We start from the raw sequence: 15,970 nt of genomic DNA, 5'->3' as shown, positions 1-15,970 counted from the left end.
CATAGTGTCCATCCATTCCTTCAACACAACACAATTAATTGAAAACTTTATTACCTTTTGTGTGTCCAATGTATTTGTATTTAGTTCATAAAGTTAACATAATTAAAGGCATTTGAAAGGCATTTGAAATTAAATAATTTTTTTATTTAAAACTTTTCAGGATTCCAATTGAAAAATAGCAAAAAATAGGCTCCTGCCCTATGGGCCTTATGGCTCGACCAGGCCTCATGACATCATGGCTCGGCAAGGCTTACTTACTACTTACTACTAATAAAAAAAACGTTGTTTGAAATAGACACTTGTTTTTTCTAACTTGTGATTTGGGGCCATGTGGATGAATACAAAATGAATATCAACATCCTAATAGTACTGTCCAATACTTAGATAGGGAGGAGGGGTGAAATTAGGAGAAAAAAAAACGTTGTTTGAAATAGACACTCATACTTTCTAAGGTGTGATTTGGGGCCCTAAGGATGAATACAAAATGAATATCAACATCTTTATACTGTCCAATAATTACAGTTTTTTTACTTAAAATCACACCCGTGTGAAGTGAGGGGCGCTCTTATCATCATACATCATCTCATTCTGGCCAATCACAATTTGCGGACTCGCTTTTGTCTTCAATGTTTGTGTTTATGCAATGGTTGTGTTTACACAAACACTCAAAGCTGGCCATTCATTGTCAATGGCATTCAATGTTTGTGTTAACACAAACCCTCAAAGCTGGGAATAGGAGGGTGCCCCCTAGTGCCCCAAAATCTTAGTCCTTTTTCCACCACTGCATATGTACAGTAAACGGTGTGTGCTTGTGTGCGTACAGACTGACTAGGTTCCGCTGGACAGTACCGGCCAATGGAGAGGTCACACTGAAGCTGTGGTTCCACTCCGACACCCCAGGGACGTTCGAGGAGAATCTGAACTTTGACCTCGTGGGCACCGGGAGACGTTACCAGCTGCTCTGCACAGGAGTGTGTCACTTCCCTTCCATCAGCAGGGACTACAAGTCAGTTCACCACTTTTAACCCTTTAAATATCAATGTCACGGACCATTATAATATAATATAATTGGTGGTCCCCTTGGCCAATCAGGGATTGTGTATCTTTGGTTTCGCTGAATGTTGGTGTGTGTGTGTGTGTGTGTGTGTGTGTGTGTGTGTGTGTGGGTGTGGGTGTGGGTGTGGGTGTGGGTGCGTGCGTGCGTGCGGTCTCAGGACTCTGTTTGCCTTGAATAAGAGGGTGTCTCTTGCGGAAGAAGGGCTCCAGAAGGCATACGTCATAAACACAGGCGTGTTTGAGTTTGGACCACTTCTCTGCGGCAAGACCAGAGACAGGTGAGATAAAGAAGATGACCAGTGGTTTTATTCACCATTTCCTAATATTTTGGGCATCTCTGAACCTGTGTGTGTGTGTGTGTGTGTGTGTGTGTGTGTGTGTGTGTGTGTGTGTGTGTGTGTGTGTGTGTGTGTGTGTGTGTGTGTGTGTGTGTGTGTGTGTGTGTGTGTGTGTGTGTGTGTGTGTGTGTGTGTGTGTGTGTGTGTGTGTGTGTGCACGCGCGCGCGCAGGTACAAGGAGAAGAAATACCCAGAGAACATGGCGAGGCTGGTGATCCACAACGACTCTGCCCTCAAGGCCGAGGTCCAGTTCTGCTTCCAGCATGACACCAAGGCAGCCACCTACCTCCTGGACCCTCCGGCCATGACCCTCCAGCCCCATGACAAGCAGGTAGAACAGCCACCTACGGTACCTCCTAGACCCCCCGGCCATGACCCTCCAGCCCCATGACAAGCAGGTAGAACAGCCACCTACGGTACCTCCTAGACCCCCCGGCCATGACCCTCCAGCCCCATGACAAGCAGGTAGAACAGCCACCTACGGTACCTCCTAGACCCCCCGGCCATGACCCTCCAGCCCCGTGACAAGCAGGTAGAACAGCCACCTACTGTACCTCCTAGACCCCCCGGCCATGACCCTCCAGCCCCGTGACAAGCAGGTAGAACAGCCACCTACTGTACCTCCTAGACCCCCCGGCCATGACCCTCCAGCCCCGTGACAAGCAGGTAGAACAGCCACCTACTGTACCTCCTAGACCCCCCGGCCATGACCCTCCAGCCCCGTGACAAGCAGGTAGAAGAGAACCCAAATTTACTTTCTATTAACAGGTTCCGTCTATCCGACGTGTCCACACGTCCTAGGGAATCCAACCGACGGGTTGCAATGATGTGTGTACACGTCCTAGTGCATCTTCAATGATAGAGAATAATATTCTGAATTCTTTTTCAGAGTAAAAGCGGCCATGGCCAGGGAAAAAAAATTATATAGGCTATATCCATTTCATTTGGATATGGCGTTCCCGAGTCAGAGCCAGCACATGCCTTGCTGAAAAACGCAGCGAAAAAAGCCATTTATTTTTGTGATCGTCTCTTGCTCCGTTTCCTGTATTACTGGCTATGTTCTGCTTGTGTGCCACCAGGAGCTGACCGTGTGGGCGTACCCCACCAGCGTGGGGCAGATCTCAGACACTGTGGTGTGCTGTATCAAGGACAACCCGGAGCCCGTCACCATCCAGCTGTCCTGCTGGGGGGTCCGACCGGAGCTGGAGTTGGACCGCAAGACGCTGCACTTTGACAGGATTTTACTGCACAGGTACAGCATATCAGCTATAGGGCACTTTGACAGGATCATTTGCATACTCTCAGGGCTAGAGGACAGGGGTGTAAACATCATGTCTTCAGTCATTTTAAAGTTAGTCATTTAGCACAGCACAGCTGTCAACGAGGAGCCAGCTGACCCTCGTTGACAGGCAACAGGCATCAAGGCAACTCGTTAGTGTGAGTGTGTCTCTGGTCTCTGTGCCTAATACAAGTGATTGAGTTTAACCTGTGCAATACATTATGGGTTTCTGCATACTTTGCATGTGTGCATTTTTACTACCAGCTAGCCTAAGCCTACCAATTGTATTCATTATTTACAGCAGTTTGTACTTGAATGTATTGTTCTGGTAACTGAGTGAGAAAAAGTACCAGTGTCAGACGTTAAAGCGTTTTGTACATGTTGTTGTCTTGGATTTACAACGTGTGTTTACATCATTCAATTGATAACACCTTTACAATAAGCTTTTTTAAGAAATGTACTCTGCTTTCATGCCACAAGACTGGAGTAGATTGTGATGAAATCCTATGTATTGAATCGAGAATCATTTTGAATAGAGAATCGTTTTGAATCTGCAAAAAGAAAAAAGCTTTTGAATTTAAAATCGTTTTTGGATTGAGAATCGAGTTGAATCGAAATCGATTTTGAATCGAATCGTTTCACTTTTTCCCCACCACTGACATGTGGTCGTCCTCCCCTTCCTCCAGGGAGGACAGCCGCAGTGTGACTCTACGAAACAACACCTCCCTGCCGGCGGCGTGGAGGCTGAGCGGCTTGGAGGAGCTGGGTGCAGAGTTCAGCGTGTGCCAGGAGCGTGGCGTAGTCACCGCCAACTCCTCCTTCTGCCTGACCTTCTACCTCCGAGCCGTGAAGCCCGTCAGCGTCAAGCGCACCATACGCCTGGAGGTAACGTGGGGAAGCAGTTGCCCTTGCCCTATAGCCTCAACGACCTTACAGGCGTATGCATATAGGCTCAACTTATGTAGCTTAGATAGCATTTTATGTAGACACTATAGTGTATACGCATATAGTGTATATGCATAGTTTCGTTATACTTATAGATATTCCACTGTTAGGTTCTCAGCTTACGTATGATTCATGATGACTATTTGTATATATTTGATGTATTACCATGGTTTTGTTCTTGCTTACTGTAAATCGCTCTGGATTAAGAGCGTCTGCTAAATGCCTAAATTGTAAATTGTCTAAATTGAAGCAGCATGAATTAATACAGCAACGGACTTAATGCCAATTAAGAACCACCCCCGCCTGCCTCTGATTGGCCCTAGTAGGATGGGTTCGAATCCCGCTCCCGCCACTATTTTTCCACAACCGCGGACTACTTTTTTTGGCCGATAAAGTATAATTTTAGACCACGACAGAGGGGCGCCGTCTCTAGTGAACTTGAGCCACGAGAGACGCCAACGAACGTACTGGTTTTGATCGTGTTGCATGCCGAAAAACTCCCTCCCCTGTTTAGCTGATGAAAACGAAAATCTTAAAACATTAATAACTTGCGATCTAAATCATCCCGTCTAATTATGAAAAAATATCCTGTGTTAGACGGCTCCGCGGTCCAGTCGCTAGTCGCGATAGATTTATTCTTACCTCCCGTTGTTGTCGATCGACTCTAGAGTGGTGTGGCTATTGTTAGCTGCTACACAGACATTCACAACAACATCCGGTCCGTCCGGAAAAGGGGTCCGTGTTTATAAATCGAATGGGCGCTATAATGTAATGGATTAAATAACCCCGGGCAATTAAAGTGTTTTAATTAATAGGATGTAATGGTCAGAGTGGCGCGCACATCCAACGAAATTCAATGGTGCTCGTACAAAAGAGATCAACTAAAGCAGGGATGGGCAGCTTTGAAGATGGAGAGGGCCCCTATATGTCCACACTCACTCCAGAGAGCCATATTGCATATTACTGTCGTAGCAAAGATCTTCAAAAAACGATCTACAAGCTCGTTTTGAGCTTGTAGATCAGCTATTTTTGGGTATTATTTGAAATCCTGAATTATGTTTTGCTATTTTTTAATTGGAATCCTGAAAAGTATTTATTTTTTTAATTTCAAAAGCCTTTCAAATGCCTTTAATTATAATTATGTTAACTAAATACATTGGACATAAAAAAGACATCAGTGATTTCACTTAATTCAAATATCACTTATTTTTTCTTATTTTTTGGATAATCCTCCCTACTATAAAGTGTGCTGACCATATAAGGAGTTCCTCCCTGTCCCCAGTTAACCCCTGGGGTCAAAAAACCCTAGTTTCGGTTTGGGCTTTGGGTGGCAAAGCCTTCATCCAATCAAGATGAGAGGGGCCTTCCTCCAATCATGATCGAGTGGGGCGGGCCTTGGTGCACGTGCTGTTGGTCTGTTGTACTTCCCCCACTGTAGAGCGTGTGCATGTGCACATCTTGTTACCGGGTGGACCGGGTTTTTTTCCCAAACCACCCAAATCACTGAATGCTCCTTTAAGCTACTAATTTAGACTGAAGTAATTAAAGCGGGTCATGTTTGAAAATCAATAATATATCAGTATTCTGATATCAATTAACCTGAGGGCCACATTAAGTGACACTCTAAAGGTGTTTGCACACTGGGTTTTTTTGGACGAATATCGGCGCGAATTTCAGAGGACGTAAACAAATAAAAAACAACCTTACTTTCTGTCAATCGCGTTTGCACACTGCCGCAGAATATTTTGTCCTATATAAAGTTTTTTGTTCGGACGGGGGTCGATTTTTTTCCATTTTCTGCGGCTGTCTAGTAGAGTGTTGGCGACAGGCTGACAGCTAGTGATAGCCTACTACTTTCGGATCGGCAAAACGCAGCGAAAAAACGCATCAGTGTGCAACCACCTTAAAGGTAGATACAAATAGGTAATTTCATTAATTTGTGTGTGTGTGTGCGTGCGTGTGTGTGCATATTGTGCCTCAGGTGTCAGATATGGAGAACATTCTTGGGATCGTGCACACTGAGAACATGCACATCATTGCTGAAGCGTACGATGTAGCTCTGGACATCGCCTTTCCTAAAGGTAGTTATGGTCACAACTTACCAATTATTAATAATAATAATAAACTTTATTTATGAAGCACTTTTCAAAACAGAGTTACAAAGTGCTTTACAATGGAATATAAAAATGCAGTACACCAGCTTAGAGGCACAAATCAGCAACAATACAATTGTGACTGCAGTACACAGAAGCAATAAAATAAAACAACACCACATAGTAAAAACAATACAATAAATCTAGGGGAAAGCGTTTGTGAACAGGTGGGTTTTTAACAGTGATTTAAAAAGAGCCACTGAGGTTGCGTCCCTCAGGTTCTGGGGTAGGGCGTTCCACAGATATGGTGCCCTGGCTGCGAATTAAGGCCCGATCACCCATGGTGACGAGTTTGTTTTTTATGGGAGTCAGGAGACCCCTACCCAACGATCTGAGGGTACACGCTGGGTTGTATGGCTTTAGCATGGTCGAGTTGTAGGTAGGGGCCAGGCCTCGCACAGCTTTAAAAGTTGTCAATAAAATCTTAAAATCTATTCTATTGGAGTGATGTGTTCACGGCGCCTCCTCGTGTTTGTCAGCAGTCTCGCTGCAGAATGTTGTACCATTTGTAGGCGAGCAATGGCTTTTTTGCTGAGCCCAGAGTACATTAAAGATCATACTTAAAGGACCACTTCACCACTTTTCAACTTCTCTTCCTAAAATTGGTCCTAACTAATGTTCATGATAAAATACCACCATTTTTTTCTACTCAGTCTCAGTCTGTGTCTCATAGGAAGGCTGTGGGCAGTTCAGAAACCCGTCCACCAGTGACATCATCGATGGTGAATCCAAGCTAATAGAAACCGCAGGCTTTCTTTTCCTGAAAAGTTGCAATGCAAAAGTTGAAGCCATCGTTCTCACGATAATAAAAATCTAAATAAATGTTATAACAAATCTTGTTTTAAAAAAAATATGCCTAATGATGATGTCACTGGTGGACGGGTGTCCGAACTGCCCAAAGCCATCCTATGAGACACAGACTGAGTAGGAAAAAATGGTGGTGTTTTATCATGAACATTAGTGAGGACCAATTATATGAAGAGATGTTGAAAAGTGGTGAAGTGGTCCTTTAAACACTTGCTCTGGTCACGCTGAATATTAACTCCGGTTTGTATTGGGTTTGTGTACACACACATTATTGAGATACCAATGCAGGCTACATTTGGGCTTAAAATGTGTCCTTTAGGGTGCAGTCACACCAATCTTTAATTCTGCCTATATGCCGGATTCTGACACTACTTTTCAATGGGAAAATCCGCAAATGACAGTAAAGAAGATTCAAGACTTTATTGCCGTGTCAACAGAGTTGATTGGAATTTGTTTCAGTGCACTAAAAACAGATACATATTCACATCACATATTCAGACAGTAGAACAAGATACAAAAGTACAAACATCATATGAGGGGGACCAATAAATAGGAAGAATGCAAAACGTTCCAATTCATGTTTATTAAATAAATAAACTATAATTTATAAAGCAATTCATCGCAGTTTGTCGTATTACAAAGCAGCTTCACGCTGTAAAGTGCGAGTGAAAAGAGGGTCAGCATTCAGGAGGCGAACAGCCTCGGGATAAGTGCTGTTCTTAAAGCGGGAGTTATTGCACTTTAGAGACCGCAGTCTCTTACCTGAGGGCAGGGGTGCGAAAAGAGAGCAGGCAGGGTGGGAGGGGTCTGCAACCACCTTCTGCATCCTGCGCTTAGAGCGTATGGTGTAGATAGAGGAGACGGATGGGAGGTCGAGGCCAATGATCTTTGACGCTGTGCGTACCACCCTTTCCAGCTGTTGGTGTTTCCATACCACACTGAGACTGAGAACACGAGGACACTCCACAGTGGCTCTGTAGAAGTGAACCAACGCCTCCCCAGTCACACTGAACTTCTTTAAGAGGCGTAGGAAGTGAAGCCTCTGGTGGGCTTTACTCAAGATGTTACTGGTGTTAACTTCCCATTTCAGGGAGCAGCATATAGTGGTGCCAAGGAATTTAATAACCAGGGATGGGGGCATAATCTCGTTTTTCCGGAAATTAAAGATAATTTCTTTGGTCTTAGCCAGGTTTAGAATAAGGTTATTGGAAGTGCACCAGTCTACGAGGGCTGCCACCTCGGCCCTGTAGGCTGATTCGTCACCATTTTTAATATAACCAACGACAGTTGTGTAATCTGCATATTTAAAAAACCAAACAAAGTATAAAGTATAAAGTGCAAAGAGGAGGGCTGAAAGAACACAGCCCTGGGGGGCCCCGTTAAGAGTGAGAAAGCATGTTGCCTATCTTTACCACTTGCTTCCGGTTTGATAGAAAGTCTAAAATCCAGAGACAAAGAGAGTGATGAAGACGAGACAAAGAGAGTGATTGATACCCAAGGCCAAGAGTTTATCAAATAGTTTGATGGGCATAATCGTATTAAACGCAGAACTGAATTCAATAAATAAAACTCTGACATATGTGGCAGGGGCCTCCAGGTGCTGTAGGATACTGTGGAGGCACAGAGACACAGCATCCTCCACAGACCTATTAGCTCGATAGGCAAACTGAACGTTATCCATCTCAACATTGGACAGGTGATTACAGACGATGCGTTCAAATATTTTCATCACAACAGAAGTCAAGGCGACAGGCCTGTAGTCATTCATGCTAACAGGCTAGCATTGGGCTTCTTAGGAACAGGGATAACCACAGCAGATTTAAAACAAGCAGGGACTCTGCATAGTGTAAGAGGCCAGTTAAAAATACCAGCAAAGACAGAAGATAATTGGTGGGCACAGTGCTTTAAAGTAAAAGCAGAGACCTGATCTGGGCCTGCTGCTTTCCTGCTGTTTTGTTTAAGGAGGAGGGTTCTTCTTACCTCTTGCTCACTAACTACAAAGGGAGGGCAGCTGACTTTATACCCTGTAATGAATTGCATCCCTTGCCAAACGCCCTTGATGTCGTTGGCACGTAGCTTGGCTTGCCCACTCTCATTATATTTGGTTTTAGCTTTTTTCACAGCATGCTCAAACTCATATCTGGCCACTCTTAACGGCTTCATTTTTCTTTGAGCAGAGGGTTTTAACCTCTTAAAGGAGCATTCAGTGATTTGGGTAATTTGAAAAAAACCCTGGTCCACCCTGGTAACAAGATGTGCGCTCTACAGTGGGGGAAGTACAACAGACCAACAGCATGTGCACCAAGGCCCGCCCCACTCAATCATGATTGGAGGAAGGCCCCTCTCATCCTGATTGGATGAAGGCTTTGCCACCCAAATCCCAAACCGAAACTAGGGTTTTTTGACTCCAGGGGCTCACTGGGGACAGGGAGGAACTCCTTATATGGTCAGCACACTTTATAGTAGGGAGGATTATCCAAAAAATAAGAAGAAATAAGTGATATTTGAAATCACTGAATATACCTTTAACCTCTTTACCGTTCCCATTGAAAAGCATTGGCAGAATCTGCCGCAAAGGCAGACTTAAAGTTCGATGTGATCTTTACCCTCAGGGCAGGAAACATATTTGGGCTACATTTTAAATGAAGAAGCTGACGTTATAAAATGTGTACTGTATGAAATCTATAACAAAGTAAGGGTAATAGTTGGAGCTGCATGTCATTCCTCCTGACCCATGCAGGAGCGAACGGCGGCCTGGACTTTGGAACCATCAAGGTGTCTGAAGAGGTGAAGCGGTTTGTCAACCTGAAGAACAAAGGCAAATATGAAATAGCTTACAAGTGAGTTGGAACAGTCAGGTGCTGAATTCCTGCACCAATAACATGATGCACCTGTATCCTATCCACAAAGTGGATAAGCTTAAATTAAACATTCATTAAATTAATTAAACATGAGATGTTACCATACCATAGATAGATCAGTGGTTCCCAAACCTTGTAGCTCATAACCCAACGGAGAGAATGGTTTCTTTGATTTCGTCATGAAATTACTGAAAAAAAGTTTTAATTTTGTTTTGTTTTATCCATGAAAATACTTTTTGTGATTTTTTTTTAAAAATGTTTTGAAATTATAATAATACAAAATTATAAAAAAAACTAAATTAAGGGATCCATGAAAAATGTGACCCTGCACGACCCACAAATGGGTCTGGTCCAGGGGGGAGCGCTTGACACACACACACACACACACACACTGCACCGCTCAGTTCGATCTGATTTGTCTGATTTTTGTCTCAATATTTGTTTCTGCACCAGATTCACTTTAGAGCGAACAGACCCGTCTCAGCCAAACTGGGCCTCCATCTTCACCGTTACGCCCCATCACGGCACCCTGATGCCCACAGAGAGGTCCACGGCAGTGCAAGTTCTCTTCAAGCACGACAAGGAGGTCTCGCTCAAAGATCAGCCTGTTCTGCGGTGCCAGGTTTGAATTTATTATGTTGCGGATGGTCAATGTTTTAATAAGGGAGAGAAAAGAAAGGGCATACATGGTCACCACGCATCGTTACATTTTGGCATTGAATCCATTACCAGTCCAAAACATTTGAATACGCCAGTGTATGGGACGTTATCTGCCAGCTACGTATTCGTCCTCGTCCACCCCCCCTTTACTACAAGCTCTACAAGATCTACAAGCTCATAGCGCGCCACCGAGTGGCGCGCTACGAGCTTGTAGGTCTGCTATTTTTGAAAAATCGTGAAAATATTTATTTCAGAAAACTGGAGGATTTAGAAGATTTTATTTTTTTAATTTTGAGGTCAGGCCAAAATGGGTTAAGGAAGAAAAAAAAGTTGCCGTTTTTTAATGTTGAATCCCATGCCTGTACTACTGTATGAGATTGTGTTCAAACGTTCTGCAGGTGATTGAGCCAAGCATCGGGGAGAAAGGAGAGACCATAGCCATCATTCCAGTCAAGGTTTCCATCCAGTCAGTCTTCTCCAGGTCAGTGCACGTTGTTTTGGGGATCAATATGGCATTACTGACACCATTTTTCGTAGTATTAGTAGCCTATGTAGATTGTAACGTGTCCCTCATTCAAATGAGAACATTTTGTATAAATGAAATAATTGTCATTCAAATGTTTGATTTGAATCGATGTGAACATCCTCTGTCTTTGTGTCTCGATGAATCAACACAAAGATTTAGGCTTTGTCCACACGTAGGCGGGTATTTTTACGTTTTTGTTTTTGAAAATCTCTGCGTCTACACGGCCCCGTTAAAAAAAAATATCCGGGTGAAAACATCTGTTTAAACAAATAACCGACTACGTGTGGACCTAGTAGGTTATGACTCATGACTCTATTATGTCATGAGTTATGACTCATGACTCTGATGAGTAGATTAAACCTACACTAATCTAATATGGCCAAAAATGCTCGACTATATCTGCCTCCTACAGGTACAAGATCACACCTACAAGTGGCATCAGCTTTGGTCCAGTGGTCTACGGCTGCAGGAGGACACAGACATTCACCGTTGAGAACACAGGAGAGTTTGAAAGCCGCTTCAGCATCTGCCGCTTGATCAAGCACACACCTGCACCACCTGGGAGGCCGGGGTAGGACACCTTTACAATACATACAACACCAGTCACACACCAGCACCACCTGGGAGGCCGGGGTAGGACACCTTTACACACAACACCATGTCACACACCTGCACCACCTGGGAGGCCGGGGTAGGACACCTTTACACACACACCTGCACCACCTGGAAGGCCGGGGTAGGACACCTTTACACACACCTGCACCACCTGGGAGGCCGGGGTAGGACACCTTTACACACACGCCTGCACCACCTGGGAGGCCGGGGTAGGACACCTTTACACACACGCCTGCACCACCTGGAAGGCCGGGGTAGGACACCTTTACACACACACCTGCACCACCTGGGAGGCCGGGGTAGGACACCTTTACACACACGCCTGCACCACCTGGAAGGCCGGGGTAGGACACCTTTACACACACGCCTGCACCACCTGGAAGGCCGGGGTAGCACACCTTTATACACAACACCATTGGTGGAATGTAAACTAAGTACATTTACTCAAGTACTGTACTTAAAACTCATTCACCGCCAACACCACCATCTGGAGGCTGTATTTATACTCCAGAACCGCCACCGACGTTCACTGCAATGTTAAACGTCTTATTTTGAAAGCCATTTTACTCAGAAACGGAAAAACGCTATACAACATTGTACAGTGGTGGAAAAAGTACTCCCAATTTGGAGTTAAAGGTACTAGGTAGTAGGCTATAGACAACATTTAAGCCTAAAGTCAAAATTGCGAGTACCTTTTCCACCACAATGTGCAATACAGCCCATACACATTCATCAGGGCTGATACTTTCCCATAATGTGACTGTTAGATCGAATCACTTCATCAGTCATGGACACATTATTATATACATTATACACTATACTATACATACCTTTATGGATCTCATTAAAGTATCATGATCAGGTTTCTGCCGATAATGTCGGATGATGATGATGATTCAATTTTCTTTATTAAGAAAAACACCTTGAGATGTACCATTTCGTTTTCGAGGGGGTCCAAAAAGAACGATAATGCTGCTTGACTAATACGATGTACTGGCTTGCATAAAATTTAAATGAAGCCACTGAAAGTGCTCCATGGAGAAATGGAGCATAATTGCCCATAATCAGACAGACTGTATACACATGGATATATACACGGATGTAGGGAAATTGTAATATCAGATTATTATTTTTTTTTCCCAAAGATACAAGTAATTCATTATAAACCCATTTACACACAAGTAGTCTAATTTTGTGTAGGTGGGTTTGAGGAGCCATTTCGCTATCAAACTCAATTCCATCCCCAAACTGTCACTTGTAAGGTATTTACAAATAAATGGTGTCAAATCAACAATATGTCTTACTTACTTATCACTAAGTAACACCACCTTGCTCCTTGTCTGTCTCAGAGCTTCAGGTCCAGTAAAGCGCGTGCCTCGTGAGAGCCATTCAGCCAAACAGCTTCCTGCTGCCAGTAGTAGGCGCATGGAGTCCACTCAGAAAGACACGGCTGTCCCGACGCAGGTGAGAGGCACATTTTTTAGACCCACCAGAAAAATGTGTTTATGCGAAAGATTCTGGGAGGAGACTATTTTTCATATAATTCAAAATGTTGGGAGATCTAAAGGTCAGAGGTCAAAAGTCAGAATACGAAGGTTGTTCGGCACGAGGAGATGCATATGCGTATCGCAGTTTTATTGCTGACGGTCAAACGGTTCATGAGCTATGCCTATTTGAATGTTTAATTGAGTGCTATAGCGCCACACTTTGGCCAATGGTTGTGGGCTTTGCGTCTTCATAGTTTGGCATAGCCATCTACCATATTGCCGCATAATATAAGATGCCCGAACCACCTAAGCTGGCTCCTTTCCAGGCGAAGGAGCAGCGGCTCTACTCCGAGTCTCTCCCGTGTGGCTGAACTTCTCACCCTATCTCTAAGGGAGATGTCAGCCACCGTTTTTCATATAATTCAAAATGGTGGCAGATCTAGGTTCATAGGTCCCCATACCACATTTGTTCCTCGTGAGGAGACGCATTATGTGTATTAAAGTTGTATTGCTGGCGGTCAAACGGTTCATGAGCTATGCCTGTTCAATGTTTGCATTTTCAATTGATTGCTATAGCGCCACCCTTTGGCCAATGTTCATGGGCTTCGCGTCCACACCATTTGGCATAGCCTTCTACCATATTGCCAAGTTTCGCAAAAACTGACTGCACGATTAAGCCAGAACTGCTATTTTTGGTGGAAGGAGAAGAAGAAAAAAAACTACAATAAGTCCATTTGGGCTTGGCCCCTTAACACTTTGATTGCTACAGGATCTCGGCAGGCCTATTTTGATGTTGCTACCGTTTAACATTGCACAAAGGCCTTGTTCGGGGGCCCACAGCAAAATGTTCTCTTATAGCGAGAATCACACGCATACATCAAAAGAAAGCTGAACTTGTCCACTTCAATTTAACACTTCAACAACATTTTGATTTTACCATGTTCCATTCTGGAGATATTGACCTTTTTGCAACACCTGCATTTGCCTGGAAGTGGTTATCTTGAACAGCGAGCAGAGTTATGGATGGTTTAAAGTCAGAGACATTGACAGGCAGATATAAAATTGAACCCAATAAATATCCTATACATCCTATACACCGAATGAAAGCCCTGAATGTGTACTTTTACGAGGAAAACAGTATACATTGATCCCATCTACAGTTAGACAGTAATTGGTTATTGAATGCAGCTTGTGCCCACCAGATAACTTCAGAGAAGACATGGACGTGAACTCCTCAATATTCACAAAATAAGGCCTATAGCGACATATAAATACTATATACCGTATGAAACAGAAGACTCTCTGCTTTCATAAGAAAAAAAGCTTCACCGGGAGTGTCCAGAGAGGTGCTAAACCCGGCTGTGATGTCGACGACAACACCACGGTTTAGGACGCGGAAAAGTTCGTTATACATTACACCCGGGTCGATTACGTCCCCGACGCGTTCATTGCGGTCTTATCACTACAATTATAATGAATAAAAAAGCGTTACAATCACACGTCCGAGCGATCTCCGATTATGACGGCTCTGCATGGCGATACGTGATCCCCCAACGGTAGACTGTCTGTTGTCATGGCGGCCCCTCTCGATACTGTAGTTCGTTTGTTAGTTCGTAGTATTGTAGGCTCGGGGATCGTTTGGTCGCTACAGTATGAAGAAGTAAACATGCATCTGTCCATGTGTGTTGCAGACGTTGTGCAATGCCGATCTGGTGCAGATCATGTGTTAGGCAGCGTAACAGCGTTCCGTTCATCATGTTTTTTTCCGAGACAGAGCCCCCATCTCGCAAGGCCCTCCTCCTGCAGGAGAAACAGGAGGGGAGGGGGGAATCGAGTATTATAGTGTTGGGTGAAAGCCAATAGGTGGAGGAAAGCCTGGTGAGGCGAGGTTAGGTGAAATTTGATTCTTTTCACACACCGACTAGATCATTCCATGGGCGTGTCCATTTTACACTGGCTTCTACACGTAAAGCGGCCCGCCCTCCTGTTTTCAGGAGGGGAGGGTTTTTTTTTTTCTTTTTTTTTTTTCTGATCACGTGAGCGGGACTAAGCAGCAATGACAGGGGGATGGTTCTTCATTGTCCGGGTGGGTAAAAAGATGAATGAAAGTATGCTATAAAAAAGTGATTCAAACGTATGGATACGTGGTTCGCACCGGACGTTTGATTAATTGATAACGTATTGATACGCGATTAGCGTTCGCTGTGTTAACTAGTAAGGAGCACTCAGCGGAAGGCATATCTCTCATTCTCATTCTTTCCTCAACATGTGATTCCAATTTGAGGTTGATTGGATGTTGCTTCATGATCTATGTCGGTTTTGTTTATTGTTTTGTTAAAAAGTACCTCCCACAAATCTTTGTAATATCAAAATCCCACAGGCAAACAGTTTAGAATATCAAAAAGCAGTTTGTCGCTCATTGTCACGTGACTCCTGATATCATGTGTATACCCAATTTGGTGAAGATTGGTAAAACAATTATGATTTGTCACATTTGTATGTGATATGTGATTCGGACGCCCACAGATCGAAGGTTTGACGTTGATCGGCCAAGCGTTTTGCCAGATAAGCCCGGGGCTCAACTGAGTGCGTTTTGCGTTGCGTGGCGTTTGGACGGCGTCAAAGCATGAACCGGGGCGAATGTGTGACGTCGTCCAGACGCTGTCCAAACTCCCCTGCCCTCATCCATACATACCCCTCCCCCAGGTTCGCCTCACTGTGGGCGTGTTCACGGTGTGGCCCTGCGCGGGGACCCTGCTGCCGGGGGCTCACCAGGTGGTGACCGTGGACTGTGGGGCGGAGCAGGTGGGCGACTGGAGCGAGTGTCTGTCCGTGGACATCAGTGACCGGGACCCAAAGGACCAGCCGGGGGGCATCCCTTACAGACTGGTGGCTGAAGTCTGCGTGCCAGGTGGGTGTGTGTAGTGCTATACTGCTGTGTCAGTTATTCTCAACACGTGGGCTGCGATCGTATTGCAAGCGGGCCCCCAAATAATTGGCAAACACTAAGATTGTATAGACTAGCCCTTACACGTTGTGTAAGCAGGGGGTACTGCGCCCTGGGTGCGTTTTCACATTTTTAATTCACTAAGAAATTCATTATTAATCATGAATGTGTAAAATTAAAAAAGGGCTTTGTTAAGACCTCCATATTATTATAGTCAATGCCTGTGTGAAAAGTGGGAGTGATTGGTGCAGGCAGTGAGGAGCTACGGCGGTGTTTCTGACACACATTCAGACAGA

General features: G+C 44.4%; 1 protein-coding gene across 1 annotated transcript in view; it reads left to right on the top strand.

The window, feature by feature from the left end:
* Window positions 1-15,970, top strand: part of hydin (HYDIN axonemal central pair apparatus protein) — a 231,991-nt gene that overhangs the window by 159,599 nt on the left and 56,422 nt on the right. Inside the window, exons 54-65 of the mRNA XM_079502371.1 lie at window positions 824-1,006; window positions 1,215-1,334; window positions 1,566-1,725; window positions 2,474-2,646; window positions 3,360-3,558; window positions 5,600-5,699; window positions 9,319-9,418; window positions 9,893-10,061; window positions 10,498-10,580; window positions 11,038-11,196; window positions 12,590-12,704; window positions 15,434-15,638. Coding sequence (XP_079358497.1) covers window positions 824-1,006; window positions 1,215-1,334; window positions 1,566-1,725; window positions 2,474-2,646; window positions 3,360-3,558; window positions 5,600-5,699; window positions 9,319-9,418; window positions 9,893-10,061; window positions 10,498-10,580; window positions 11,038-11,196; window positions 12,590-12,704; window positions 15,434-15,638 — 1,766 coding nt within the window. The remainder of the gene's footprint in view (window positions 1-823; window positions 1,007-1,214; window positions 1,335-1,565; window positions 1,726-2,473; window positions 2,647-3,359; window positions 3,559-5,599; window positions 5,700-9,318; window positions 9,419-9,892; window positions 10,062-10,497; window positions 10,581-11,037; window positions 11,197-12,589; window positions 12,705-15,433; window positions 15,639-15,970) is intronic.

The sequence above is a fragment of the Electrona antarctica genome (assembly GCF_951216825.1).
Source record: "Electrona antarctica genome assembly, chromosome: 5".
Taxonomy (NCBI): domain Eukaryota; kingdom Metazoa; phylum Chordata; class Actinopteri; order Myctophiformes; family Myctophidae; genus Electrona; species Electrona antarctica.
The sequence above is the reverse complement of the archived record's forward strand: the minus strand, read 5'-3'. Positions and strand labels throughout refer to the sequence as shown.